The sequence below is a fragment of the Colletotrichum higginsianum genome, chromosome 1 (genome assembly GCF_001672515.1).
Source record: "Colletotrichum higginsianum IMI 349063 chromosome 1, whole genome shotgun sequence".
Taxonomy (NCBI): Eukaryota; Fungi; Ascomycota; class Sordariomycetes; order Glomerellales; family Glomerellaceae; genus Colletotrichum; species Colletotrichum higginsianum.
This window is the reverse complement of record NC_030954.1, coordinates 4,285,492-4,312,508: the sequence shown is the minus strand read 5'-3', so window position 1 is coordinate 4,312,508 and position 27,017 is coordinate 4,285,492. Positions and strand designations below refer to the sequence as shown.

At 57.5% G+C, this 27,017-nt stretch overlaps 5 protein-coding genes across 5 annotated transcripts; 2 read left to right on the top strand and 3 right to left on the bottom strand.

The window, feature by feature from the left end:
• Positions 1-828: 828 nt before the first annotated feature.
• On the bottom strand, positions 829-3,311 carry CH63R_01275 (Beta-fructofuranosidase; the record flags this gene model as incomplete). The annotated part of the gene is made up of 2 exons (XM_018296250.1): positions 829-2,405; positions 3,041-3,311. 2 exons carry the CDS (start codon positions 3,309-3,311, stop codon positions 829-831), a joined length of 1,848 nt encoding a protein of 615 aa, XP_018164612.1.
• A 4,916-nt stretch (positions 3,312-8,227) lies between these two features.
• Positions 8,228-8,920, top strand: CH63R_01274 (Glis family zinc finger 1; the record flags this gene model as incomplete). Its single annotated transcript, XM_018296249.1, has 2 exons — positions 8,228-8,493; positions 8,650-8,920. 2 exons carry the CDS (start codon positions 8,228-8,230, stop codon positions 8,918-8,920), a joined length of 537 nt encoding a protein of 178 aa, XP_018164611.1.
• A 1,454-nt stretch (positions 8,921-10,374) lies between these two features.
• On the bottom strand, positions 10,375-11,811 carry CH63R_01273 (TfdA family Taurine catabolism dioxygenase TauD; the record flags this gene model as incomplete). The annotated part of the gene is made up of 4 exons (XM_018296248.1): positions 10,375-10,532; positions 10,714-11,045; positions 11,120-11,516; positions 11,598-11,811. 4 exons carry the CDS (start codon positions 11,809-11,811, stop codon positions 10,375-10,377), a joined length of 1,101 nt encoding a protein of 366 aa, XP_018164610.1.
• A 1,120-nt stretch (positions 11,812-12,931) lies between these two features.
• CH63R_01272 (Catalyzes late reaction in the cephamycin biosynthetic pathway) lies at positions 12,932-13,970 on the top strand (the record flags this gene model as incomplete). The annotated part of the gene is made up of 3 exons (XM_018296247.1): positions 12,932-13,278; positions 13,330-13,522; positions 13,593-13,970. The coding sequence occupies 3 exons, from the start codon at positions 12,932-12,934 to the stop codon at positions 13,968-13,970; spliced, it is 918 nt and encodes a 305-aa protein (XP_018164609.1).
• A 441-nt stretch (positions 13,971-14,411) lies between these two features.
• Positions 14,412-27,016, bottom strand: CH63R_01271 (PKS-NRPS hybrid; the record flags this gene model as incomplete). The annotated part of the gene is made up of 4 exons (XM_018296246.1): positions 14,412-20,133; positions 20,239-22,728; positions 22,803-25,930; positions 25,985-27,016. The coding sequence occupies 4 exons, from the start codon at positions 27,014-27,016 to the stop codon at positions 14,412-14,414; spliced, it is 12,372 nt and encodes a 4,123-aa protein (XP_018164608.1).
• Between the last annotated feature and the right edge of the window lies 1 nt (position 27,017).

Here is a 27,017-nt window from a genome sequence, read left to right as displayed (position 1 = left end):
ATGGAGCTGGCTCGAATGCGGATTCGCCGTTGGGTTTCTGGTAACATGGTACGAGAACTCCCACGACATCCTCCATGGTCTTCTGATCCATCCCTGCTGGAGTGGCCAACGCGTTGGCCCTGCGGTATACTCACACTTTCTTGGCAACTCAAAACGATGCGGCGGTCGTTTCCGGATGGGAGGACAGAGGATGGCGTGTGCATAGCGGCGGGCGGCTTCCTCGATCGGCCATTTGGGCCGAACATGCCGGATCGCAACACTTGTCTGTTCCTCGGCCCCTCCTTCTTTTGTCTATTGTTGTCGGTGGGGGCGAGGGAGGGCGGCGTTGTAGATAACAAAGATACTCGCGTAAGCATGCGAATGCGATGGAAGGGATGATGGCGATCTGGTCTACGCGGAGCCCCCCCCCCCCCCCCCCCCCCCCCCCCTCAAGTCGACCTACAAGACAGACAGTATTTACCCGGGGGTGCTTCGAGACAATACATAATCGATCGTGATCGAGTCAAAAAGGTGCAAGAAATGGTTCATGATTCGTATGGATGCGACCTAGTGATGCGGGGGAGCTTTGTACTAATACCAAAGACGGCCCCCTGTCCATGCCCACTGGCCTCGTAGGCGCCCCTCGTGCCTCGACTCCTTCATGACTAAAGCAAATAAAACACCACCAAAACCCTCGCCTTGAAATCCCACTTTCTGACGCGCAGAGAGGGCTCTCGCGAGCACCGTCCCGAATCGGGGACGTAAGGAAATCACCATCGCCAAGAAGACACCAGTACCGCCACGGGATGCACACAAGGGATCGTGTCGACGGGCCGGACAGGGATCCTCTCACAGCTCCTCCGTGACCCATTCGTCCTGCTTTGACTGCGAGACGTCCTTCTCCTCATACGTTCCCCACGAGCTCTTGAGGGCGACGGCCTTGAAGTCGAAGGTGATGCCCTGGTCTTTGGAGCCGGAGCCGCGGGTGAGGAGGATGCTGTCGAGGGGCTTGTCGGTGAAGTAGAGCATCGTACCGGCCTCGACGCCGCCGTTGACGTAAACCTCGAGCACGGAGCGGTCGAGGATGCCGTGCAGGGTAAACTCGACGTTGGCGTCGGAGCCCTCTTGGGAGGAGGCGGCGGCGGCGTCCAGGGCGCGGACGTCGGAGATGCCAAAGGTGCCGGAGCGGTCCCACGCCGTGCTGACGCGGCCGATGCTGAAGCTCGCCGAGGGCACGCCGTTGCCGGAGGCGCCGGCGAACTCGAACCCGAGCGTGACCTGCTCCGTGCCGCTCGACTGGGAGGCCTTGAACGCCAGCTGGGCCGAGGCTGTCGAGCCCTCCTGGAGCAGGGACTTGGCCATGCGGACGGTCAGGGTCCACTCGACGGCCGGGTTGAATTCGCGGAGGACGGCGCTGCTGCCCTCGATGCCCGAGACGTCCTTCTCCTCGATGATGGGGTTCCAGCCGGGCGTCGTGCTCGCGAGCTTGGACAGGTCGCCGGCCGGCGCCGACATGAGCCGGTTGGTGTCGGCGTCGAGCCAGTGGCGGCGCACGCCGCCCATGCAGTGACGCCAACCCTCCTGGTCGGTCGGCGTGCAGCACCCGTATCGGGACGCGTCGACGGCCCAGGTGATGGAGTATGCGTCTTCCTTGGCGTCGTCGAGGTTCTGGGAGTGGAAGAAGGCGGTGGCGTACTTGTCGGGGCCAAAGTCAAAGTCGTGCAGGGTGAAGCTCTCCTGGCGTGGCGAGTGAAGCACCCCGCCCGCGGCGCGGCCGGAGGACGGCGCGTCGGGCGTGAAGGACTTGCCGTCCCATTCGCCGGTGAGGTACCGGACGGCGGCGCCGCCGCCGGGGGCACCGCCTCCCAGGCTGAGGGTCAGGACCCATTTGGCGCCGACGACGGTGCCGGACCTGTCCTTCCGGGGGATCTGGAGGAACTGGGGGCACTCGATCAGGCCGATGTCGCGCTGCGGGTTCCACAGAGAGGACTGCTCCCACTTGACGAGGTCGGTCGAGGTGTAGAAGGCGACGTCGTGCTCCCGCGACAGAACCATGACCCATGTCTTGGTCTCGTGGTGGAAGGAGATCTTGGGGTCGCGGAAGCCGTGCCGGTCGAGCGAGATGATGGGGTTCTTCTCGTACTGGTTGAAGGTCTTGCCGCCGTCGTAGGACCACGCCAGGTGCTGGGATTCCTGGTCGGGCTCCCACGAGGTGTAGTAGGCGATGATGTTGTCCTTGCCGCTGGTCTTGTCGGAGGGGAAGAAGCCCGACGAGTTGTTGCGGTCGACGACGACGCTCCCCGACCAGATGGAGCCGTCGCGCGCGGTGGCGGGGATGGCGACAGGGTGGTCGACCCAGTCGTAGAAGTCGGTGGCCGTCGTGTGGCCCCAATGCTTCACGCCGGCCCCGGCGACGTTGTCGGCGTCTACAACAGATGGATGTCAGTCAAACGGAGGGGTTTTTTTCTTCTTTTTTTTTTTTTTCGTTTTTTCACCGTCACGCTGGAAATCATTTGGCTGCGCCAAGCCCGGTAGACATGGGCTTCCATCAAGGCAGTGACACACGAAACGCCAGATAAGAGCGCATCGCAGAAGCGCATCGAGCAGCCAGATGCCGATCGTGCTGATTGACGGGATGGGACGCATCGTCTCGTTTCTCTCCCGCCCGGAAATGCGGGGGGTGGGACTGCAACGCCCATTCACCATCATCGCGCATGTGATGTTTCCGTCTTTGGCAGAGTCGCAGCCCTCACGCACGACTAGCAGGAAACCTAGCACGTGTGCAGGCGGGCAGATCCAATGGGAATGACGGAAGCGCGCCTTGTTTGACGCTGCACTGGCAAACGTGACGGAGGGGAACCGCGCTCCCGGATCATGCGCACCGCCATCGTTACACAACTCATTCAAGAACGGGCCCGGGTTGGGGGCAGGGAGGGATGGGCGGAACTTCTGGGAAAACATTGGCAGGAGATGAATCGTAGGGGGTAGGGGGGGGAGCAAACAAGCATAAGGACTGGGACGAAACAATTGTAAACCACGGCCAGGAGATGGGAGATCTCACATTGGTAGTACATGTGCCACACGCCGTCGGAATCAACAAACAGGCCGTTTGGGTCGTTAAGCCATTCGGCGGGTGGTGAGAAATGGATCTGGGGTCGCCAGCGGCCGGACCGATCGGTTGCTTGTCTCGCCATGTGTGCTGCCGGCTCTGAGCGCTTGAGGTCTGGTCGTAAAGGCGCCCGTTCTTGGTCGGAAAAGAAGTTTGGGAGAGCGGACGTCGGTGCTGCGAGCAGTGTCGACAGGAGCGAGGTGTAGAAAAGATGCTGTCTCATGGCTGGGAGAGTCCGGCTCCCCGATCCTTATGAGAAGAGAGGAACCAGTGTCGAACTCTCGGCTAAACGGTGCGGCGGCGGCGGGGGGTACCGGGGGACGCTGTCCGTGATCGACAGACTTCGGATGGGGTGAGCAGCGAAGCGTGTCAGCGTAAAGGTAGAGTGATTTTAGGACGAAGCTTGTATAAATCAAGTTTGGAGCGTGGGAGGCGGGGGGGGGAGGGGGGGACTCAGGGGAGGCGCAGTTGGTTCAGCTGGGAATACACCGAGAAGAGAGGAAGAGATGGAAAGAGGTGTATGGAGAGAGAGAGAGAGAGTCTGGGTAAGACAATAAAGATTGGGATGTTGGTCCACTGCCAAGCCAAGAGAGTGCGGGAAACGGACGACGGACTTGCAAGTGAGTGAGAGGATAGCGGGTATTTAAATCACGACGAGTCAAGAAGAAGGTGAATCAACCTCGGGACTATCCCTCCAAAGACATGCCGCCGTCGCTGCAACTGGTAGAGTAGAGCAAGCAAGTAGACAGAATAAGAGGAGGGGGGTGGTTGTGGTGTGGGAACGGCAACGGCAACGGCGCGCGAGTAGTGAGTAAGTGGGCGGCGGCGGTGACACTGACATTGACTGTCACTGAGGCCGGCCCAGGTCCATCAATCAATGGCAGCAACGAGCGGTTATCCATCCGTCCACAGACAAGCCAAGCACGGCCTTGAACATGATGTCGGCAGGGTCATCATACGCCAAGGACGCAAAGGGGGGGGCGGCCATCGCACACCACGCGTCCAAGACAGGTCTCATGACTCTCTTGTCCGGCTGGCAGGTGGCTGGCTCTCGTGGCCTCCCTTGCTGCGCGCTCGCAGCCGGGCTTTACACTCCACCTCCACCCCGCGCCATGGGGTTAATTACTGTGTGGGCCTTTTTTTTTTCTCCAACTTCCTGAATGCTGGGGTAGCGGAGACGGGGCGACGGCAAAGTGCACCTTGCAACTTGAGGTAAGCCTTCCTCAGCCAGTCGACAATGAAGACACGCCCGTCCACAAAAGGAATCGTCAGCCAGTCGATGACCCCTGGCCATCTCTCGCCGCTTTCTCCGATTCCCTATGGCTCGGTCGGGTGGCCGGGATTTGCGTTGCTTGCATTACATTTCTGACGAGGCGTTCTGATGGCTCGGGCCACGGGGGCGATGCAATGCGATGCGATGTTCTGCAGCGACAATCCACAATCCATAACCCACAACCCAGGATGGAACCCATTTTCTGGGGAGCGGGTGCGGGGGTTTGCCGTGGACGGGGACAACGCTCGGGGTCTTTCTCCTCTGATGGAACATGGGGAACTGTAAGTAGTAACAGTAACAACAGGGCAGATCAACAAATGCGCATGTGGGCGACTCTGCCTGGGTCAGGGTTAGCTTCGGAGGTAACGTTGTCCCTTGTCTTCTTGCAGCCAACCTACTTCGGTTACCTACCACCTAACTTAATTGCTTGGGCAAGTGACTGGCTGGGTTGAATTGAGACGGGAAGAGAACAAGAACTTGGGGGCGCGCTTGCCTTGATTTCTGCCTTTGACTTCCCGCAGTTTGAGACACTGGCGGGACCGTAAAGAGTGGGGCTCACGGGTTCTTTGGCAAATGTTCTGGAAGGCGTGCCCCTCCCCCTCCCTCCCCCCCCCCCTTCCCCTCACGAACAAAGGCGGAAACAACGGCCGCGGAAACTGCCGCCTCTCATCAGCTGGCCACGGCCCGGGCATGTATGCTTTACACAACAAGAACGTCTTGCCTTTTTCCTCCGCCGCTTACTATGTATAACATTGCACAAATGTATCCCACGGGTGCCAATATGGGCCGGGAGGGAAACAGAATCGTTTATTTCTGGGTTGTCTCCAGGCCTGCCGAAGATGGCAAATCCAACAATCACACCGACAATATCGACCGACAGCTACCTACAGACTTGCCGGTCATGTCTGGCCTTGCTCGAACGACAGACCGCCATATCGCGGGCGTGTTCGGGTGCGCATCATGTCACATCTCAACTTCTCTCGACTGGCGGGGTAGCAGCCAGCTCGAATTTTCTACATCACCTGCCGTAGGGATTGCAACGGCGTGCGGGACAGCGAAATCCGGGGTCCGAGACACGGATCGGCGCCGAGTCAGAGACATGGCGGCCACGTGCTGCCGGCCCTAACCGCAGTTTGCTCTCTTTCATCTTGTACGAGATCATCCGGGCCGTGATGCCCAAGTCACCGGTCATTGGCACTTGTCTTGAGGTTACTTCCTCAGATGTGCCGCGAGTCTACCTCAGGCCACGAGACAATGGCGATCTTGATTCCGGCTTTTCTGCATCTTGCCATCAGCGTCCACTCCGAGCCTCGCGGCGTTGGGTGACGAACTTGTGCATACTGCATCAGCATCGCGCGCATTGACACGAGACGATGGCACTTGAGCCGGGGTCGGTACGACGTCCAGCATAGGCTAGCATCGCCGTTGGGGGCCAACGGCGGCTCGAGATACCATGTTCTCGCCGGCCCAACGTTGCCATTTAACCGAGTCAGTTGCCACGGTCACTGATTTGATATGCCTTGTTAGAGGCTGCACCGAGGTTTCGGATTTTTTTGATTTTTTTTGCGAGATTGGCTTCTCCTGTCGTCGGAATAGCAACAGAGTCGTCCTCAACGATGCACTTCATGTCATGTTGCTCCCCATATTCCACACAGTCTTCGTCGTCCTCGCATGACAGCCCTCCTCTTCAGTCACATCTGACTCGTCATCCTTCACAACGCAAAGGTGCACGAGAACTCACATGGCCTTGAAGTCTTTGCGCGGAATGACGCGGACATGAAAGACGACGCTTTCGCCGGCACGCCACATGTGCCATACGGCGGCCCATCATGCACATCGCCATCGCCGCTGCCGCAACTACTCTTTGGACTGTTGCTTTTTTATGAGGCCTCGCCTCTGGCGCGCTTTCAGCTTTCCTTACTTGGAACTTCTCCGGCCTGAGCGGCTGTTGATGGTCATCCTCTACCACGGGCCATGATAGGCACTACGGCGGGAGCCGGATCGGATGCATAGTCTGACGACGGGGTCCTCAGGATGCGCACTATCGATGGGTCCGTCGTCGAAGCGGCATCGTTTACTCCCCACTCGATCGGGCCTGGACTCGTCTTGGTGAAATGACTCAGGGAAAAAACAGCACTGCAACTCCGCGTTCGGCGCCAAAGAAGTTGGACTGTTGGAGGATGCTGGACCAGCTTATGTTGACGAGGTGCAGATATTGTGTCATGAGCATCGTCGATGCTGCCACGACCTAAGGTGGGTTCGTATTCGTCGGAAGCTAAGGAATTTCTATGCCCAGAATGTGTGACGAGGGAAAAGGTGGAGCGGAGCCTTTTCTGCCAAGAAGTCATCGGCGGATGATGACCGTCCAGAAAGATAAGTACATAGGTCTCGGATGAGCTTGATTCATGCCAGGCACCAGGCAAAGGGAGCAACCAACGATTGTCCATACCTGACAAGGCTGAGTACATTCGAAGTTGTTGCTAGCAGCAGCCTATCTGGAAAAAAGGGGTGTTGTCGGGCAGCAACCTGACCATATGGGCGAGATAGACACTCAGCTTCGTTGTTGAGGGCCTGTCGTTTTCGATACTGTCTGTAACTTACGGGTATATATCCAGAACTCTAGCGTTTCCGCCCCGCTCTTGGCCTCTCTTGAACTTCCGCCCGCCATCAACATCTTGAGATTGCTTCCTCCTGCGGCTCGTCGAAGGTCTGGGTCCCGTGCCCACCGGCAGGTCTTGGTGTGATGACAGGGACAATGGAGACGGGGGGCGTCGGGCGAATGACGCAGCAGCAACCCAAGAGTTGAGCGGAGCCCAACGCATAGGTGCTGGGCACTCATGCAGCTTGCCCGGATCGTTGAACGTCGAGCCCCGGTTTCGAAGCCCTCGAATGACATGCAATTGGCCCCTCGTTGCTCCCGCCATCACCCACCCTGCATTATCGGACCAATGCTAGCGGTGTTAGCCTCTGGTTTTTGAGGCCCCCTCTCCCCCCAAGATGCACCGCCCCGCCAGATCCAGCACGTCGAATCTGCTTTCAACTTTACTTAAGTAACGCTGCGGCCCGGCTCCTTGTCCGTGAGGGCCTTGACTCTCTCCGCTTCCCCCCACGTCAAATAACCCGACCCGGACAACTCAGATCAACCCCGCGCCGAACATCAGCCTCAACCGGAGAAGCTTGTCTACTTCCAGCATACCGCATCCAACTTTGTCGAATAACCTGGCCGGTTATCCCAACTTGCTGCTACTACCACCACTACCACTACTACCTCTCTGGACCTGTCGACCGCAATCTCTAAACGACCTCTCCGAATAACCAACTAAACTCCCTAAGCAGTCTGCTCCGGGACCACCTGCCCAGCCTCACATACCTTGTCGGAATGGCCCGATAGCATCCCTACGCTTCAACCTCGTACCGCCTGTTGCCAAAACACCATTACCTCTTTGGTAAACTCCAGGAGAATCATCGTCCATTCTGAGAGCCGCATGCGGGGAATTTCCCCGCCTACTCTTTGACTCGGTCAAAGCACCCTTATCGCCAGGGCTCGCTGTTGCCTCTGCGATTATCACCAGCCCTTTCCACCGCCATAATATATACGTTGCGCTCTTCCTAACGGGCGTTCCCCTTCCCTCCCCTGATCATCGAATCAGGCTCTCAATCGTTCCCGGAAACCCCTTCATTTCACCAAGGTGGCGTTTTACCTAGACACCAGTATACAACCCAACCTCGTTGATTCTTGTTATTGCGTGTTGCTCGGAAACACCATCTGTTACTGCGAATACTACTCCGACACCACGGCTGCTTCTCTCCAGCTCGACTCCGTCGACGACCCACCTCCAATCGGCTTGCCGTCATGGAGATCACCTATGGCACTTGGTGTCATGGCGTGTCCACTAGACACCCCCTCCTATTCTTCGGAAACCATGAGTCCGACTCTAAGCCCCTTAAACCCCGGGAACGAGAATGAAAGCGACAAGGCCAGCGACAGCGGCTTCAGCAACGACATCGAGACCCCCGCCGCCGCCGCCGCCGCCGCCGCCGCCACCGTCGGCGGTCTCGACATATCGCGCCTTTGTTTCGAATGCCGCTGGCAGAACTGCGGCAAGGTCTTCCGCAGACCGAGTGATCTGACGTAAATCTCACTTCACTTTTCCCCCTTTGCATCTCACTGTACTTTCTTTTCCAAAGAGAGAGGCTGAAACACTGCCTCGAACTTTGCACATCTCTTCCGCGCCTAGATGAGAACGATCGACTGACTCTTGAACTCCCCCTTTCCCCCCCTTTTCAGCAAACATGAAAGATACCACATCAAGGAGTACCTATGCGACGAGACCGGCTGCGACAAGGCCTTCGCCACCATGAAGGACCTCAAACGGCACAAGAAGACGCACGAGACCCTCGACGGCGACAGCTCAGGCTACCGCTGCCGCGTGCCGGGATGCCGGAAGGCAAAGACCGGGCACGTCTACAACCGCCGCGACAACTTCGTCCGCCATCTCCGGACCAAGCATGTGGGGATGGACTTTGACGTCAGGGAAGAATATGATATGACGTACTGAGACGTACGGACTCACTCCCCCCGGGGGTTTTCGATTTCCGACTGCGGTCCTCCATCGCCCACTTCTCGCCATGTCGCCGTGGTTGAGACCCCACGATAGCCCAACGCACATGGTGATGCGCTGGGCAGGGGATGCGGCATTAGAGAGGGATGGTGGCAAATTCTATTGGGATTTTCTTTTCTTCCGCGGTCACGCCCCGCAACCCAGCAACACATTATTCTTTTTTTTCCCCCTTTCTTTTCGACTCGGAGCGGTTGCTCCTGCGCAGGCAGTCGAGCGGTCTTGGGTTCGGTTCCGGTTACGTCTCTGGGCCAAACGGGAAATTATAGACTTGGGATGGTTATACCTGTTTTCTGTTTTCCTCTGCAGTGCGAGCCATGTTCCTTGGCTAGCCGTTGGTTTGCTCGTCTTCCTCTTCCTCCTTCTTCTGCGCTTCCTTTGTCTTTTCTGGATACCATTGATACCTGATTCTAACGATACATGAACGGCCTCTGAGTCGACGGCTTTTGGATACCAAATATGAGAGGGGGGGCTTTGAGGGGGTTTGAGCCAACACCCGTGTGTTTATGTGTTTGTTTGCAGGAAACGTAATGGTACAGAAAAGTCTGTCAAATTTAAGGTGTTTTTCATGTGCAACTCCACAATGAGCCTCCTTCCATATCGCGGTCGACGTGATGTTGAAACTGAATCCCAGGGGTTCAACGAGACCGGCTGCTCGGTACGCGATGATGATGCTGATTGTTTCCTGCTTGGGAGACTTCCTCCGACCACGATTCGATTCGGGCCCTAGACCTGGCATCGACAGGTTCGGGTGTGTCTCAATTCAATCGCTGCCGAGGTCAGCTCTACCAGACATCACGAAGCCGACAAAAACCAGCCATGTTTGTATCGTGAGTGAATCCAACACCCAGCCTGCAAACCCGGATTGCCATGAGTGCCCTGGACAAGCACAACATGGTAAAATCGAACCAAGACGGTCTCTGTGGCTCCAAGTCCTCATCGAAAACAACAACGCAGCGTCTTGAGGGGATCTATCGGCCGGTACTCGCTCGCTCTAAGTAGGGCGTGGGCAGCGCGAATGTCATTGCAAGACGGGTTTTATCTGATTCGGGCCGTTGCCTCGCCCCGAGACGAGTACACCCGAAGGTTGATGCAAATGCAATAACTTGTGCTGGGTTGTTACCACATTTCGGACCATTCTTCACTAGCGACGTAAGAGAGCGGGCTGCGAAAGGCATCCGGAAACCCTATCCTCTTCTTCGCCCTTGCAGGAAGAACGAAGCGGCACGCCGGCATTTCGTTGCCGGCCTCGAGCGTCCCCAGCTTCACGCAGATAGACCACCGGGGTTTGTTACTGTCCGGAGTTCTTCGCACTGACACAACCACATTTCTGAGCCAGTTTGTACACGGTCGGCCTTCAACCCCTTTATTTCTTGTAAAGGCTGATCCGACATCTATGGTCCGTTGGCAGCCAGGTCTTCCCTTCTAGACTTACTCTTGGGGTCGAGGTAAGGCTTTTCGCCAACTCCAGAGCCCCGGCATCCGTGCCTGTCACCCATCTCCCAGAAATCGTAGGTTGCGGAGTGGTAGAAGCTCCGGTTATCCCAGATGGCTGTGAATGTTTGACATTAGCTTCACGTCTTAGGGAAACCCTGACAAAGGCTATATAAATGGTCATACGCCGACCATGCATGCAGAGAATCCCATTGGAAACCGCTGAGGGATAGGGTAAAAAAGACAAGAATAGGTGTAGTGCAGGGGATAGGGCTACAAAGCTAGGAGGAAAAACTCACCAAAGTCATTAGGGTCCTTCCAGTTAAATCGCACTTGGATGGTGTGATTCTTGAAGATCAAGTCGTGGAACCAGTCAACGAGCATCTTGCTCTCTTCGGTGGTGACGCCGTTGATGTGCTTGACCATGCCGCCGATCGCGAAGACGCTCTTCCATCCCGTGACAGGATTCGTTCGCACGACGGGATGCACGGCCTTGATCACATCACCAACGTTCTCGGGGTTGCCGCGCTCTTTGGAATAGAGAGTGACGCCCGCGGCGTCACACATCTGCTTGAGGCCGGGCGGCTCAAACGTCACTGTAAGGGTCTCAAGAAACTTTTGGTACGGCTCGCTTCGTCCGCGTCAGCTCCAGAACGAAAGAAAAAAAAGGGAGAAAGAAAAAAAAGAACTGGACCAAAAACACACCTAATCTTGTCGTAGAGCTCATATCCGTTAGCCCACAAAGTGTCGCCTCCCGTAGGAGGTATGGTCGTGAGTCGCAAACACGAGTAGTCTGCCGGCACAGGCTCGAAGCAGGCGTCGCTGTGCCACTCGGCCGTGTTCTGCTTCTTTGGGCACAAGGCGTCGGCGGCCAAGCCACTGCTCTTGATCAAGGGTTCCGGCTTTTGCTGCTTTTGGTGGATGTAGCTGACCACGTGGTCGTCCCCTTGGTCGTCGCGCTCGGCATTGAAAAAGGGGTGGATGTGTAGACCGGAAGACGCAGGCCGACAAGTGAGCTCGCCGAGTCTGGTAAGCAGCTCCTTTTGCAACTCAGGTGTAAGGTCGTCTTGCTTGCGGAAGAAGACCACGCCGCGCTGGGAGACTGGTAGCGGTTAGTAATGTTGCTGTACCCTCAGGAGAGCTACCTATAGGAAACGGAAAGCCTGGGGGACAGCGAGCGTACCGGTGATGGCAAGATCTCGAATCAGGTCATCGGAGTTTGGCGCTCTCAGCCAATCCACGATGTTCGCCTTGGGGAATTCACGGCCAGTCAGGGGGGTGGGGTCGAAAGACTCGAAGGCATTCAGAGCTCCGGAAAGCTTTAGAGGTTTTGTTGAGGGAGTAGCGCCGGCGCTCCTGACCACAGGCACATCAACTTCGATGCTTCCGGGGGCCATTGTGAGGTCGTTGATTCTTAGTCAGTGCGCTGGGATCAGTCTCGCAAGAAGGGTTACGAAAGTCACATTGGACTAGTGATGTGGCACGATCTCGTTGCTAGTATCTTAGAATATGGAATATATAACCGGTAAACGCCCCACGTGGAAGACCACAAGACCAATTGTAGAGTTTGGCGTCATGATTGAAGACTGCATGTCGAAAGCTAACCAAGCAAGGCACGCTGAGCACTGACTGGGGCCGAAATAGTCGGGAATCTGTTGACGCAGGCCGACTGAGCTGGGATCCTCTAGCTGAGCACGAGGCTCGGAGTACGATGTAGTAGTCTATGGTGCCATCGGTGAACGACTCGACGAAGGTTATTAGAACGGCCGAACCGATCGTGGTGGCTGTCGGTCGGTACGTTGAATGACTCGTTTTTCACTAGGGTCGGCGGTGACATCCAGTCGGTATCGGTGCTTTCGGAGGTTGTTGAAAGTGTAAGTCTTCGGCTCTTAGCAGACTCAGAGTTTGATTATAATGACCGGGAACTGCCCCAGTTTGAGCTTTGGAATTACCGATTTCAGAGTCCAGATATGGATGGCCGAGGCGCAACAGCGTATATTTGCGAACGCGTCGTACGGTAATTAGTTAGGGTTCCAAACGCCGGAATGCGAACATGAAATTCTGCGAAGACCAATCGGAGGAGATGGGATGTCGATTCTTTTCGCATCTCACAATTTCTTCTTCCGAAACAATGTAGACTTATGATCTGAGCTGAGCCAAGTCAAACAAAGCAAAACCACCGAGGCCGAGGTGGACAACTCGGTCGGGGTCACCTGGACTCAGTCTAGTGCTACGTGCTATGTTTCTCACTGAAGTTGAGCTGCAATTGCTGCAAACCACGTGGTTCTGGCCGGCAGTACTGAAGATTGTTCGGGCTGCTTGGATACCCTCCGTGAGGCTACTCATCCGTTTCAACAGCAGAAAGCTTGCTCTCAACGCATGCTGCTCCAGTCAAGTTGAACATCACTATGGGGGCTGACCACGAGGGCACTAAAGAGTCAGATTACTCGGCGCCCAGGGCGGGGGGAAAGCCCAAGGAAATCCACACGACGGTGAGATACTACGGAGGAGATCGTAATGTTCCTCTGGAGCCAACCATCATTGGGGGGTAAGACCATGCTGCACAACGACAATGGGGAGAGCAATAGTTATAGACTGATGTTCCTCGCCAGCCCCGAGCCCCCAAAATGGGCGCCCAAAGTGGACTCTCCGGTGATAGTCACAGACGTGACGGGAGACGAAGAAAAGTACAGGCTCTTGGAACATGGCTTTCAGTTCGCAAAGCACAAAACCCGCTATGAAGCCGTTTTGCCAGAGTTGAAGAACCGGGATGGATGTAGGGAGGCCCTCGACGAAACCACCAAGGCGCACTATGACGAGATGCATGAGTTACTGGAGGAGATTTTATCTCAACAAGAAGGCTTGTGAGGCACATGTTAGGAACCGACTTGAACCGCATCGCTGACGACACCAAGACCCAAGCCCTCCCTGATTCGCGTGCTGATGCACACCAATCGCGTCTCCCAGGTGGGACAGAAAGGGACCCTGGGGCCGATCTACAACGTCCACGTGGACCAATCTGCATCGGCCGCCGTGCCCCTTGCCCATCGATGGCTCGGCGACGAAGCCGAGGAGCTGCTTGCCAAGCCTCGATTCCAGATCATCAATGTAAGTCTTTTGCCTCGGCGTGGCTATGGGAGACGGCATCTTCATCCGCTCTCTGACCGGCATCAAACAGATGTGGCGACCTTGCAAGCCCATCACCCGGGACCCCTTCGCGGTGACGGACGCCAACACTGTCGCCGAGTCGGACTACATCAAGGTTCCCTTCATCTACCCCGACCGCACGTCGGAGTTGCTGGAGGTGTGCCCGGCGGAACACCCGGAGAAGCCCCACCGCTGGTACTTCAAGGACAACCAGCAGCCTGACGACGTGTTGTTCTTCATCCAGGCCGACACGACGAAGCGGCCAGGAGTTGTGAGGCGGTGCCCTCACGCCGCGTTCAAGGATCCGCGAGTGGATGAGTCCAAGCAAGACCCGAGGGTTAGCATCGAGATCAGAGCGATGGTGTTCTACGATCATGACGATTACGAAGAGGAGGAGGAGGAGGAGTAGGAGAAGGCTGGATCGAGTTTAACAAAGGGTTACTCTGGTTAGATTGTCACGTCGAATTTACATTGTGTTTTCGTTTCCTTTTTCTCTCGTCATAATGAGAATTTCCCCACTGAACTAGGGCATTGTGGCAGCCAACTTGAAATTGAACGAGGGGTGTTCTTCACACTGAGGCTCTGAGGCTCGATAGCATAGGTTACGATTTCAGGGATTCACCTAACGCTTATACTAAGGTTAACGATTGATGCAATGATCTACCAAGTTGGATCGGGAGCAACGATAGTTGAGGGCTAAGGTTGTTCCGACAGAACTACTGGCAACTCTCAAGTATATTGGAAACGAATCTATATGCAACCATTGGACCTATCTATGTCTAAAGGCGAAATGTTCCCGAGTCCCCAATAACTGCAATAGAAGGAAAAGAAAGAAAGAAAAAACCAATGTCTAACCAGTCCTCAAAAGTCTTTGAAACTTTGTAAAACCAGGCTCCTTCTCTGCTTGCTCCAGAAACGTTGCGACCAAGTTGCTCATGCCAGCACCTCTGGCCATCCGAACCCAATCAAGCATGGAAACGACCGCGACGGGCTGTCCCTTCAGCCTCCGGCTGACAAACCTGCTGACACCATCGCCGTCCAGGGGCAGCACTTCATCCGAGCAGTCGTGGCGATACCGCACCTCCTCGGCGCGGTGGGCTCGCATGGCGTCGGCGACCACCGACTGGGCGACGTGCTCGACCGACACGAAGTCCAACACGCCCTCCCACTTGCGCGTGACCGGCACGGCCGCGAGCTTCTCGGAAAACGCCACGAGGTTGCCCATGACGTCCGAGCCGGGGATGCCGGGCCCCGTCACGCTCGAGAGCCGGCGGATCGTCACCGGCACGCCGAGGTCGCGGCGGGCGTTCTCCAGCACGACCTCGCTGGCCCATTTCGAGGCGCCGTACGCGTCGCGGTACCCGGGCGGGGGCGGGCGGTGAGACATGGGGACCGGCGCGAAGACGTCCAGCTCCGGCGCGAGACGGCCGACGACGGCCGACGAGATGTAGGTGATTGGGATCTGCCGGGGCGCCGCCAGCTGGGTTGCCAGGAACTTGGTGCTCGAGACGTTGGGGGCGCGCAGGGCTGCGTACGGCTTCAAGAAGGAGACGTCGGCGCCGTTGTGGATGATCAGGTCGATGGACTGCGCCAGCTGGTCCCTCGTCTGAGCGTCGAGGGAAAGGGAGGGGTGTCGAAGGTCACCCTCGTGGATCACAATCTTGGGGTTGCCCCTGAGCGCCCCGAGCCGCGATGGGTCGCGAACTGCAAGGCAGTGGATCGTCTGGGTGGAAGGCGTGGCGAGCAGAGAGCGCAGGATGGCTTGGCCGACAAACCCTGTTGCGCCAGTCAACGCCACAACGTGTGGTAGTCGTCGATGTGCGGTACTGGGACGCTGCCAGGAGGTGACGGTAGATGATGGCGGGTCTGGTAAACGGGTTTCGGCATCCCAGTCGATTATATCTGCCTCGTCGTCGTCGGGGGTTGTCGACTCGGTGCCGGGGGCAGCGAGCTGCGCCATCGCCGCCAGGCTGCTCTTCTTGAAGAGGTCAAGCACCGGAACAGAAACTTGGAAGTGACCCCGGATCGCGGCTTGGACGCCGACAAGCTGAAGCGAGGTGCCGCCGAGGTTGAAAAAGTCCACTTGAGAAGCAGGCCCCGAGACTTCAATAGGACCCCGGCCGAGAACCCGGCTCCAAATACGCAGCATCTCTTGTTCTGTATCGTTCAATGGTGCTTCCGATGGCCTGTTGGCGGTCAAGTTTTGCTGATTTCGAAGTTCCCTGACTGGCAGAGCCGCCACAGCTCGCCGGTCAATCTTCTTGTGGACTGTCAGCGGCAGGTCGGTAACTGGGACGATGGTAGCCGGTCGCATGACTCTCGGAAGACCGGTGAGGTTCTTCAAGACAGCGTTGAGTCGCTGGTGGTGGACAGCTTCGTTGTCATGCCAGTTGTGTCTTCCACCATCGTGCTCTCTGGCGCTCAGTAGTGCATGCGCCACGAGGTACTGGTTCTCGCCCTCCCCCCGAGGTGACACGACAACCTGCTCAAGCAGGCCGTCGGACTGCTTCAGAAGGGCCCGCTCGATCTCTTCCAGCTCCATTCGCACGCCTCTGATCTTGAGCTGGGCGTCGCCGTCGATGCGTCCGAGAATGGAGAGCGTCCCGTCCTGGTTGATCCTGGCCTTGTCGCCTGTGCGGTACATGCGAGTCCAGCCGCGAGACTTGGCGAGGTCGGAACGCACGAACGGGTCGCTAACGAACTTCTGGCCGGTCAAGGATGGGTTGCCCAGGTAGCCCTTGCAGATGCCGGCGCCGGCGATGTAGACCTCGCCAGTCATGCCAATAGGCACGGGTCTTTGGCTCGAGTCCAGGACGTAAGCGGCGTAATTGTGCAGCGGGGACCCGACGGGGACTGCCCCGTCCCCGGAGACCATCCCAGGAAAGACCTCCATGTAATGCGAGACGAAGCTCACTTCCGAGGGTCCATAGAAGTTCATCAGCCGCAGGTGTGGCAGTTGCAAAGTTCTGAGGCCGTTGTCCACTTGAGCCGAGTACTGCTCCCCTCCGATAACGGCAATCTGCCACTGTCTGTTCCGCCGGAGGTCCTCGGCGCCGTGTGAAAGCCAGGCCGAGTATTCGGACGGAGTGGCGATGGTGAGGGTGACTTCCTCCTGACGAATGAGCCGGGTGACGGTCGTCATGTCCAGCCTCTTGTCTTGCGGAACCACAATCAGCTTGCCGCCGGAGCAGAGCGTCACCAGAACCTGCCAGAGGGCCATGTCGAAGTTGAGAGCCGTTTGCTGGAGCACGACGTTGGACGCCGTTCGGTAAATGTCGGCGCATGCCTCGACCACGTTGACGACCGTGTCGTGGCAGAGAACCACGCCCTTGGGAGTGCCCGTGGTCCCGCTCGTGAAGTGGACCGCCATGGTGTCCTGCGACCTGGCAGAGATGGGAACAGGGTCTCGAGGGAGGTAACGCTGGCGCGAAACGTTGATGAGAGGTATGTGGCCTACAAAAGAGCTGGGCTCTTTGGCCCGGTCAATGGTTTCGTCGTGAGCCAGGATCAGAAGAGGACGAGCACTCTCAACCAGAGCGGCGAGCCGTTCCGAGGGCAGAGTTGGATCGAGAGGAACGTAGGCGAACCCGACCCGCATGGCGGCCAACAAGCTGCAGATGGCATCGATGGATGGCTCGCAGAAGACCCCGATGAGACCAGCACTTCGACCCTGGGTGTTGCCGAGGATGGTCTGGGCGATGGTTTGGATACATCTCTGCATGGCGCCGTAGGTAGCGGTGGACCCAAAGCCATTGCTGATGGCGACGGAGTTCGGCTGTTGCGCGGCGATCCTATCGATGCGATGTAGGACCGTCTCGGGCCACTCGGAAACGTGTTCCGGGCCTCTACCCAGCGCCAAAGCTCGTTGAATCTCGTTGGCTGAGCAAAGGGAGGGCTCGTCGACTGGCAAGCTTGTGTTGTTGGCAAACGCTTCGAGGAGGGCCAGGTAGCTGTCCATCAGAGTCTGCGCATCGTCTTTGGAGTAGAGAGATCCCTGGACATCAAAGCGGAGCGTCGTCTCGCCCTCTGGGTTCTCGATCACATCGAGCATGACGTCGTACGATGTTGCGCCGCTGACCCAGTCCTCGCCCTGGCCCTCACAGCCGCAGAACTCGCGCCTTTCGCTCACGCCGGGCCGGTAGTTGAGGAAAGCCTGGAACAAGGGGTTGTGCGTCTCGGAGCGCTCAACGCCCGCTGCCTGGAGGATCAGATCGAAGGGCAGGCGTCCATGAGCCGCAGCCGCTTGCGCCTTGCGTCTGGCGTGCGTGAGTACGTCGGCAAAGGCTTGTCGGTCATCAATGGCGAACCGCAGCGGCAGCAAGTTCAGGTACATGCCGATGCTGTGGGCAAAGGCGCCCATTTCTCGCCCGGCATCTGCCATGCCAATGCAGAAATCTTGGACTTGCAAGTAGCGGTTCAGAAGGACGGCGTACGTGGCGAGCAGAAAGTGGAACATGTTCGTCTTGGTGCGTCGACAAGCGGCTTGGACTGCCCTGGTGACGGCCAGGCTGATGCGTCCCTGAGCGTGCTCGTGTGAGTATTGCTCCAGCGGCCGCCGCTGTGTCACCTTGGCAGAAGGAAGAAGCGGGAGAACAGACGGGGCCGGATTGGAAAGCTCGGCGGCCCAGTATCTCTTCTCTTCGGAGAAACCAGACGTCTGGAGCTCCCTGTTTTGTCTCGCGCTGTACTCGGAGTACTGGACAGGCGATGGCGGAGCTCCACCGGAGTAGACCTTTTCAACGTCGCTGAGAAGAACCTCCAGGCTGATACCGTCGAGAGCAATATGGTGATAGCCGATGACCAGATAGTGAACCTGGTCAGAGAGTGTCAGGAGGTTGAACCGCACAAGTTCGCCGCCCTCGAGGTCGTATTCGTACGCCTTGAGGTCGTTGAAGAGCTCTTTCGCTTCTGCCTCCTCCCGGATCTTGCTGTGCTCCAGCCTCAAACGAGACTTGTTCAGGATCATCTGGATTGGCTTCCCGTCCTGTGACATACCGAATGAGGTACGCAGCGACTCATGCGCGTTGGCGACGATGTCGACCGCCCTGGCGAGTTGGTCAACTCGGATGTTTCCTCTCAGTCGGGCCCAGAAGGTGATGTTGAAGGCTGATTTGTCCACGACGTAATGCATCAGAAACCAGAAGCGAGATTGGCCGGCCGACATAGGAACCGTATTGGCAACTTGATCAAGGTCGGCTTTTGTTGGGCTGGCTGGCTCGGAGAACAATGACCCGGCGGAGCTTGGCAGCGAGACAACACCCTCGCCTTCGCTGTCAGAGAAGCGGTCATCGAGATAGGAAGACGTAAAACCCGAGGAGGCGGAAGCTGGCAAAGATTGTCCGCCTGTCTCGATCTCGGTCTGGACGCCGAGCATCTCAAGGACTGGAATCATCGAAGGCGTTTCCCTCGACACTCTGGCCCCGGCCGCAGCAGGTACTTTGGGAGGTGCTGCGGCTTTGGACATCTGGCGCGGGGGTTCAGTCTTTGGCTCCGGCTTCTCCTCGATTTCTTCCTCGTCATCCCCTGAGCCGAGATCGGGCGTGGACGCAGGAGGGAGCTTCTCCAACGAGAAAGCGATGAGCTCTGATACGGTGCTGCCGCCTAGTAGCTTGAGGACAGGCATTTCCACAGACATCTCCCCAGAAAACCACCTGCGGAAGTCGACGGACACCAGGGAGTCAACCCCGAGCTCATCCGCCCTTGAAGCGAGGATCTCAGACTCGGGCATCTGGGCATCCAGCTGCAGGGTAGAAATCAGCTTGGCAATGAAGCCCTCTGTAACATCCTCATTAGAAATCTCTGCCGAATCAAAAAACATGACTCTAGGAAAGGCCTTACCGCGGACGATCCTTTCCACCGACTTTGGAGTCTTGGAAGTCTTGAGAAGGTGCTTGATCGAGGTGGACTTTCTCCCTCCCATCTCCCCAGCGGAATCATCTTCCTGGGAGACGTCTCTGGTGACCAGGTGGCTGAATCGCGGATCGTCCATGACGAGGACCTTGTCGCTGCTATCGCGTCCCTGAACCAGCTGGCGCAGTCCGACAATGAACTCGGGGTCGTCATTGAGACCATTGCCAGGGCGACTGGCGAGCACCGCCTCTCCGAAGCAGTTGTGGAAGTCCTTCTCCGAGATCCACGTCGCGCCGGCGCTCCAAAGGTTGTCCAGAATGGCGCGGTTCAGGTTCCGAGCCATGTAGCCGACGCCCATGATGGCGCCAATGTGCATGACCGAGGCAGGGAGCCCCCGGGCTCTCCTGTTGTTGGCCAGAGCAGTCATGAACATGTTGGCAGCGCTGTAGTTGGATTGGGCCCGGTTGCCGGTCACGGCGGCAATGGAGGAGAAGAAGACGAAGAAGTCCAGGTCAAACTCGGACTGGTCACCGAATATCGAATCGAGGTATATGCTGCCCTTCATCTTGGTGTGGAGCGTCTGCGTCATGTTTTCCAGAGGCATGTCGAGGAAAAGCTTGTCGCGAAGAACCATGGCGCCGTTGGCAATGCCGGCAATCGGGGGCATCGTTTTCCGGATGTCATCGACCACATCACGGAGCGCCCCCTCATCGGTGATGTCACTAGAGGGCCATAGTTAGTTGTTTATAGTTCTGTTACGGAGCATGAAGTTGGAGAGAGTCTCTGAACGGTAGTTCGTTGAAAAAACATTGGGGGGAAGTTCTTACTTGGCAAAGACCCTGATCGAAACTCCCGCTTTCACCTTGGCCGAAAGCCATACGGCATCGACATTCGGGTTACGACTTGTCATGACAATATGACGAGCACCACGAGCAGCCATCCAGTCACAAAGCGATTGACCAAGATCACTCGTCAGTCCAAAGAGAACGTAGGTGCGGTCTGGCTTGAAAGAAACGTAGGCATCCAGCGGAGGCACCATCGCAGGCACCACCGAAGTTGAGCCAGATCGCCAGTCGATGACCAGCGAGAGCCCATTTTCTAGGTCTTGAGAAAGGTCGAGCTCTTGGGGAGTCTTTGTCTGGACGTCAGCCCTTTCGGCGAGTTTGGAGTTGATGCCTTTGACAGCAGCCGAGAGTACCGCGGCTGGGGCGGATGAATGTGCAGGCTTGCGATAAATGGCTTCGCGAAGGTTCAGTTGCCAACAAGTTCTGGGAAGAGCGTTTCGAAGAGATTCCGGCAAGTTAGAGTTTCGGGTTCCGGGAAGACAATCGACAAAGACGTCCAAATCTGACGGCAGCTGGGATCGTACCACCCTAACGGGCGTATTTGCTTCTATCAGGACCCAAGCACAGCTTGTCGATGAAGCTGGATTTCTCGCGGGAGAGGAAGAACAGGTGACGACGATGTTCTTTTCCAAGGCCCTTGGTAGGATCGACTGGACCAGGCTGGGGCTTGGCTCATGGAGAAGGACGGAAGAGCGCTGAGGGATGGCATCAACAATACTGGCGGCTTGGAGGTCGACAACCAACGACGACAAGTAAACCCCCCAGTCTTCTTTTCGAGCGTCGACGGGAAGTTCCGCTGTCAAGTCGCTTTCCGTAAGAATCGAGCCGTTAACCTTCGACAAGGTGACATGCGGAACGTGAGTTTTCGGGTTTTCCGCGATAGCGGCGTACAGCCCGCCGTAGCACGGGACGGCTGAAGAGAAGAAGACATCGAGCGGGTCACTAGCGTTTGCTCGGCGGCTGAAAGAGCTAGGCCGGGCTTCTGGTGACTGGACGAACCTCCAGGAAGATCCGGAACGACAAAAGTAGACAGAAACGTCCTTGACGTCAGTGTTCTGTGTGACTACCTTTCTCGAAGCGTTGTATCTCAGGTTCATCTGGTCGTCGTACGCGATGCGAGGAACCTTGAGCACGTCGTCTTCCAGGACCAACTCGTACTCGCGCGCCCACAATAGGGGGGTGTCTTCAGACTCGTACTGCGCGAGCGCCTTCCAACGAAGGAAGCTCTCGGCGACGAACCGGGGCGCTCCGGCGCTGAAAGGGTCGTCCATGTCCAGGAACTGTAGCCGGAGTCCAGGCATTTCGTGGATGAGCACGCGGCCCAAGCCGACACTCATGTTCATCTTCGGAGACTGCTCCCGGCAGCCACTGGTAACCCACAGTAGACAATGCGGACGCTCAAGGAGCTTCTTGAGACCGGCCAAGGACGCTTCCGTGAGGTCCTCTAGAGCAGGTTTGTCGAGGTCGGCAAGGTTGATGACGACGCATCTTGGCCCAAGCACATCTGACTTGTTCAGATCCTCAAGGCAGCGGATCCGGATGATCCCCGTGCCAGCGAACCACGGTGCTAGGATACGGCTAACCTGCCCCAGGAGGCTGCATGATTGCATGGTCTGGCCTCCGACAAGAACGAGTTGTTGCTGTTGGCTCTCCTCGTTGTCTGCCTCGGCTGAAGGAGCAAGCGTCGACGGTTGATGGTACAGAGGCTGGCGCAGGAACGAGACGCGGTCATCGACGGCCTGAGACAAGACGATCAACGATGGCCAGGCCAGGGGCTCGAACTCGGGAGTAACGGCGTCGATTCCTGAGAAACCCGTCCTGACGAGTCTTTGATGCCATTCGGTGGTATCGATGGTCGCAGTGAGCGGCCGCCCGTCGTCATGGCCACGCCACCAGCCGGGCAGAGCGGAGAAAGGGAATCGGACTCGGACCACGTCGGCGCAAGTCACTTCGGCAATCAGGAGGTATCCTCCGGGCTTGAGGAGCCGTCGTGCGTTGCGAAGAGTGTCGTCGAGCTTGGCGGTTGCGTGCAGGATATTGGACGCGATGAGAAGGTCGTAACCCCCTTCCTCGAATCCTTGCTCGACGACGTCCCTCTCGGCGTCGAGTACCTTGAAGACCATCTTGGGGGACTTGAAGACGTTCATCGCTGTGGGGAAGAAGCCGGCCGAGATGTCTGTAAAGGTGTACGAGGAGAACTGGTCGCCAATGTGCTTGAAGACGCTCTTGGTGGCGCCTCCTGTGCCGGCGCCCAACTCGAGCATCTTCATGTGGGGGTAACGTCGCGATAGCTGGACGGCAATGCGGCCGAGCCAGTCCATGGTGAGGTCAAGGCCCAGGGCTCCAGCGTAGAACCTGTCCATGAAGTCGTCTTTGAACAAGATCTCGACCAGGTTGGTTTCGCCCCGGATGGACGCAGCCATGTTGATGCCGACCTTCTGCATCAGCTGGAGGTCAAGACTGTCCGGATACCTAAGAGAGGGGAAAATCAAGTTAGCCTGTGTTGAACCAGATTAATCATTCAAGTCTACTGGTGGTAAACGTACCGATGGAAGATGTCCACAACATCGTTCCAAGTGTCGTGGATCCATTCCTTCTTAGCATACGGCATGGTGCTTCCGGCAACGCGTGACAAGATGTCGTTGCTGAAGTCGAAGAAGTATTGATGATGAAGCGCAATACTGTTCCGTGAAACAGGATCGGAAAACTCCTCTTCGATGGTACGGAGGAAATAGATGGCCACCCGTTCCAAATCCCAGGCCATCTCCAGCTCCTGGTCTGTAGGCAGGCGGCTGCCAGATGCCGTGACTCCGTCGACTGTTACTGGCCAGTAGACAGTCTTGGAGTACAGCTGCCTGTTGGATGCGGCACCCTCGGGCGAGAACGGCACGACTTTGATGTTCTCAACCTGAATGAGGGTGGCGTTGTTGGCGGCGGCGAAAACCTCGACGTCTCCCGTGATCGACTCTGGAGTATGACGGAGTCTGGAGTCAAACCTCAACGGGGAGGCCGAAGTAGTTTGGACCATCGCCGCTCTCCAGCTGGGCACGTCGACCTTGATGCTCTGGAACTCGGTAGGGACGAAGACCTCAACTAGACCCGCGTCTCGAGGCCAGCCCATGGCAAGAAAGATGGCTTGGAACGATGCGTCGAGGAAGGCCGGGTGCAAAAGGACAGCGGAACCATCCCAGCTCTCCTGCGGCACGTCCAGGCATCCAGTGCCGTAGTCCAGCTTTCGTTGCATCTTGTTGAGAGCCCGGAACGGTCCAGTGTATCCATACCCAACCTCTTCCAAGAAGTCGTAAAAGTCGTCTGTGTCGACTTCGAGCAGATTCGGCTGCTCACCACCAAGCTCTCTGGAGGGCAAAGATGCGGCGGTGTACTCCACGGAGTCTGTAGCAGACCCCAGCGTCAACTCAACAGAAGCCGTGGCGAGGAGAGTAAGATCTGAAGCGTCTCGGCGAAGCAATGCGTGGAACTCAAAGTCCGCAGTCACAACATCAGAAGCCTCGGTGGTGATGTTGGACAGCGAAACCAGGGTCTCGACTTCGACGTCGTCCTCAAGCGTAAGCGCCCGACTGATCACCACCTTGCTGACTGCAAGGAGGCAAGGAGATCGACTTCCGGCCAGAGTCAGAGCTGCCTCCATTGCGGTGACGATATAGCCAGCCGCCGGGAACACAACTTGTCCTTGGAGAGTATGGCCCTTGATCCAAGGAACCTCGGAGACTCGCAGCAGGTTACGCCATCGCAGCTCCTTAGCCACACCGTCTGATTTGAGCGTTCCAAGGAGCGGGTGAGGCCGGACTGGGCGCGTGCGGTACGCTCGACTCAGCCGTGACTCGTGCCAATAAACGCGATCGTGGTCCCAAGCATAAGATGGGAGGCCCTTCAAGAGTCGAGGAGACGAGGAACCCGGAGAAATGCGGCGATCGAGACCCTCGAGGTCGACGGATCCGGATCTGAGGTTTTGCCAGAGCACCCCGAGGCCTTTGGTGAAAGACCCGACGTCGTTCTGGTTCCGGTATAGCAGGCTGGTGTAGGGGAGAGAGGATGCTGTCTCGTCTAGTCCCTGCAGTGTCTCCAAGCAAGGCCCTTTGAGGGCCGGATGGGCCCCGACTTCGACCACGGCATCGAAAGGGCCTTGCTGCTCCCACGCGTTCTGCATAGCGTTGGCAAACAGAACCGGGAGGGCCATGTTGTCGCACCAATATTGCCCTGCCAGGTCCGGATCCCGCGACTGCATCCTGGAATCGGCGCGCACGCTGGAGAGCCAGGCGCAGGAGTCATCGGCGTCCGGCGTCGGTCTGACATCGCAGTCCGTCATGGCCTGCAGGTAGGGCTCTACACAAGGACGCATGTGCTCCGAGTGGTAGGCTTTGTCCACCTTGAGGAGCCTGGCGAACTTGCCCTCGTCTTCGAGAATCAGACGGGCTTCCTCCATGGCGTCGGCGTCGCCGGAAAGGGTGATGCTCGACGGCGAGTTGACTGCGGCGATCCAGATGCGTCCCTTCAGAGTGTCGACGTTGCAAAACTCCTCGGCATCTTCAAGCGTCGTGCCGATGGCCATCATCGCCCCCTTTTGCGGCCTGTTGTTCCCGGCCAGCGCGGTGGCTCGTCCGCGGTAGTATGCAATTCTGATGGCGCTGGCCGCCGTGATGAAGCCGGCGGCGTATGCCGCACCGATCTCTCCGGAAGAATGACCCACGACGGCCTTGAACCGAATGCCTGCGTCTCGCAGCAGGTCCACCAGAACAACCTGAACGGCGGTACAAAGTGGCTGCGAGAAAGCGGCCAGATGAACACGAGATCGGCCCTGGTCGGCTTCAAGTTCATCGACAATGGACCACTGTGGCCGATCGTTGTGTGGTAAAGTTGCCAAAGACCGATCCATCTCCAGAAGGACAGAACGGACGCGGGAGAAGCTGGTGATGAGTTCTTTTCCCATGGCCGCCCATTGGGCTCCTTGACCCGTGAAGACGCCCAAGATGCGGCTTTGGCCCGCGGCGCCGCCAGAGTAGCGCGTGCTATGTAGCCCGTCTGGGCTGGCTTTAGCCTTCTTCAACCACTCAGCCAACTTTGCCACTAGGTCACCAACCGACTGGGCAGGAAAGGCAACTCGACAAGCCAGGACAGAGCGTCTCGAGAGGGTGAATGACAAGTCGCGAACGTTTGTGTTCGGGTTGTCCTCGAGGTAGGCAATGTACTGTTGGATCATAGCCCTCAGCGACTTTTCCGAGGAGGCGGAAAACACAAACGGAGACAGCCAGTGGCCACTGGGATCGCCGCCGTTATCGAGGTGGTTGCTGTCGTGCGCCGTGATCTTGTTGAAACTCTCAAGGATCACGTGGGCGTTGGTGCCTCCAAAACCGAAGCTGTTGATGCTTGCTCGGCGAGGAGCACCTGGTGCAAGCAGCGGCCAGCTCTTAACCTCTGTCGCGATCTCGAGGTTGGTATAGAACGGAGCAACGGCGGGGCTCAACTTGTCAAAGAGAAGGTTGGGCGGGATTTCGCCATGTTGAACAGCCAGAGACGCCTTGAGGATGCCTGCTATACCAGCTGTGCCCTCCGTATGACCGATGACGGTTTTGATAGAGCCAACGTACAGCTTGTCAGAGGGGTCATCGCTCCGATGATTCGGTCCAAAGAACGCCGTCGCAATAGCTCTGGCTTCCTAAATCAACTTGTCAGCAGACCCGGGCGCAGTCTTTAGAGTACTCTGACTTACCCTCGGGTCGCCCGCACCAGTACCAGTTCCATGAGCTTCAAAGTACTGGCAACGGTCGTCCACGTTCGTGGCATCCAGCCCTGACTTCGCATACGTTCTCCGAATCAACTCGGCCTGTGCCTCCGAGCTTGGGACGGTAATTCCTTCTGCTGTTCGGCCGTCTTGGTTGACGAGACACTCACGAATGACGCTCTCAATGTGGTCGCCATCGGCCACGGCAGCCGACAAGGGCTTCAAGACCAACGCGGCCACGCCGTCGCCACGCGCGTATCCCTTGGCGTCTTCGTCCCACATGCGCGACCGGCTATCGGGGGAGAGCATCTTGAGCTTGCTCTCGCCGATGTACGGCTCCGGCGTCAGGATGATGTTGGCCCCAGCGACGACGGCTACCGGAGCGTCTCCATTCCGCAATGTCATAACGGCGTTGTAAACGGCCACCAAACTAGATGAGCATGCCGTATCAATGGTGGCCGACGGACCATGCCAGTCGAAGAAGTGAGATATGCGGTTCGACAGGATGCTACGCGCGGTTCCTACACCGGCATAGGTGGGCAGGCTGTCCATGTCCCGCTGCAGATGGTCGTTGTAGTCGCACCACATCTGGCCGACGTAAACAGCCGTTTGCGAGCCAGCCATACCCTCCATGGGCAGGCCCGCGGACTCCAGGGCCTCGTAAACAGTTTCGAGAAGGATGCGGTGCTGAGGGTCAGTGGCGTGAGCTTCCACTGGCTTTATGTTGAAGAAGCCCGAATCAAAGACGCGCGGGTCTTCCTCAAGCAGGTATGATTGGGTAACGTTGCTGGTGCCATGGTGCGTGCCGTCGGGGTGATAGAAGCCCTCGGGGTTGAAGCGATCTTCAGGTATCGTTCGAAGGACATCCCGTGGTTGTCTTAACAAGTCCCATAGCTTGGAGGGGCTGCTCGCGCCTCCTGGAAATCGGCAGGCAGAACCCACAATGGCAACAGGCTCTTGTCCCGCAGGCTGATTTCTGGCTTGCCGTGAGGAAGTGAAGGGTGGATCAATTTGCTTCATT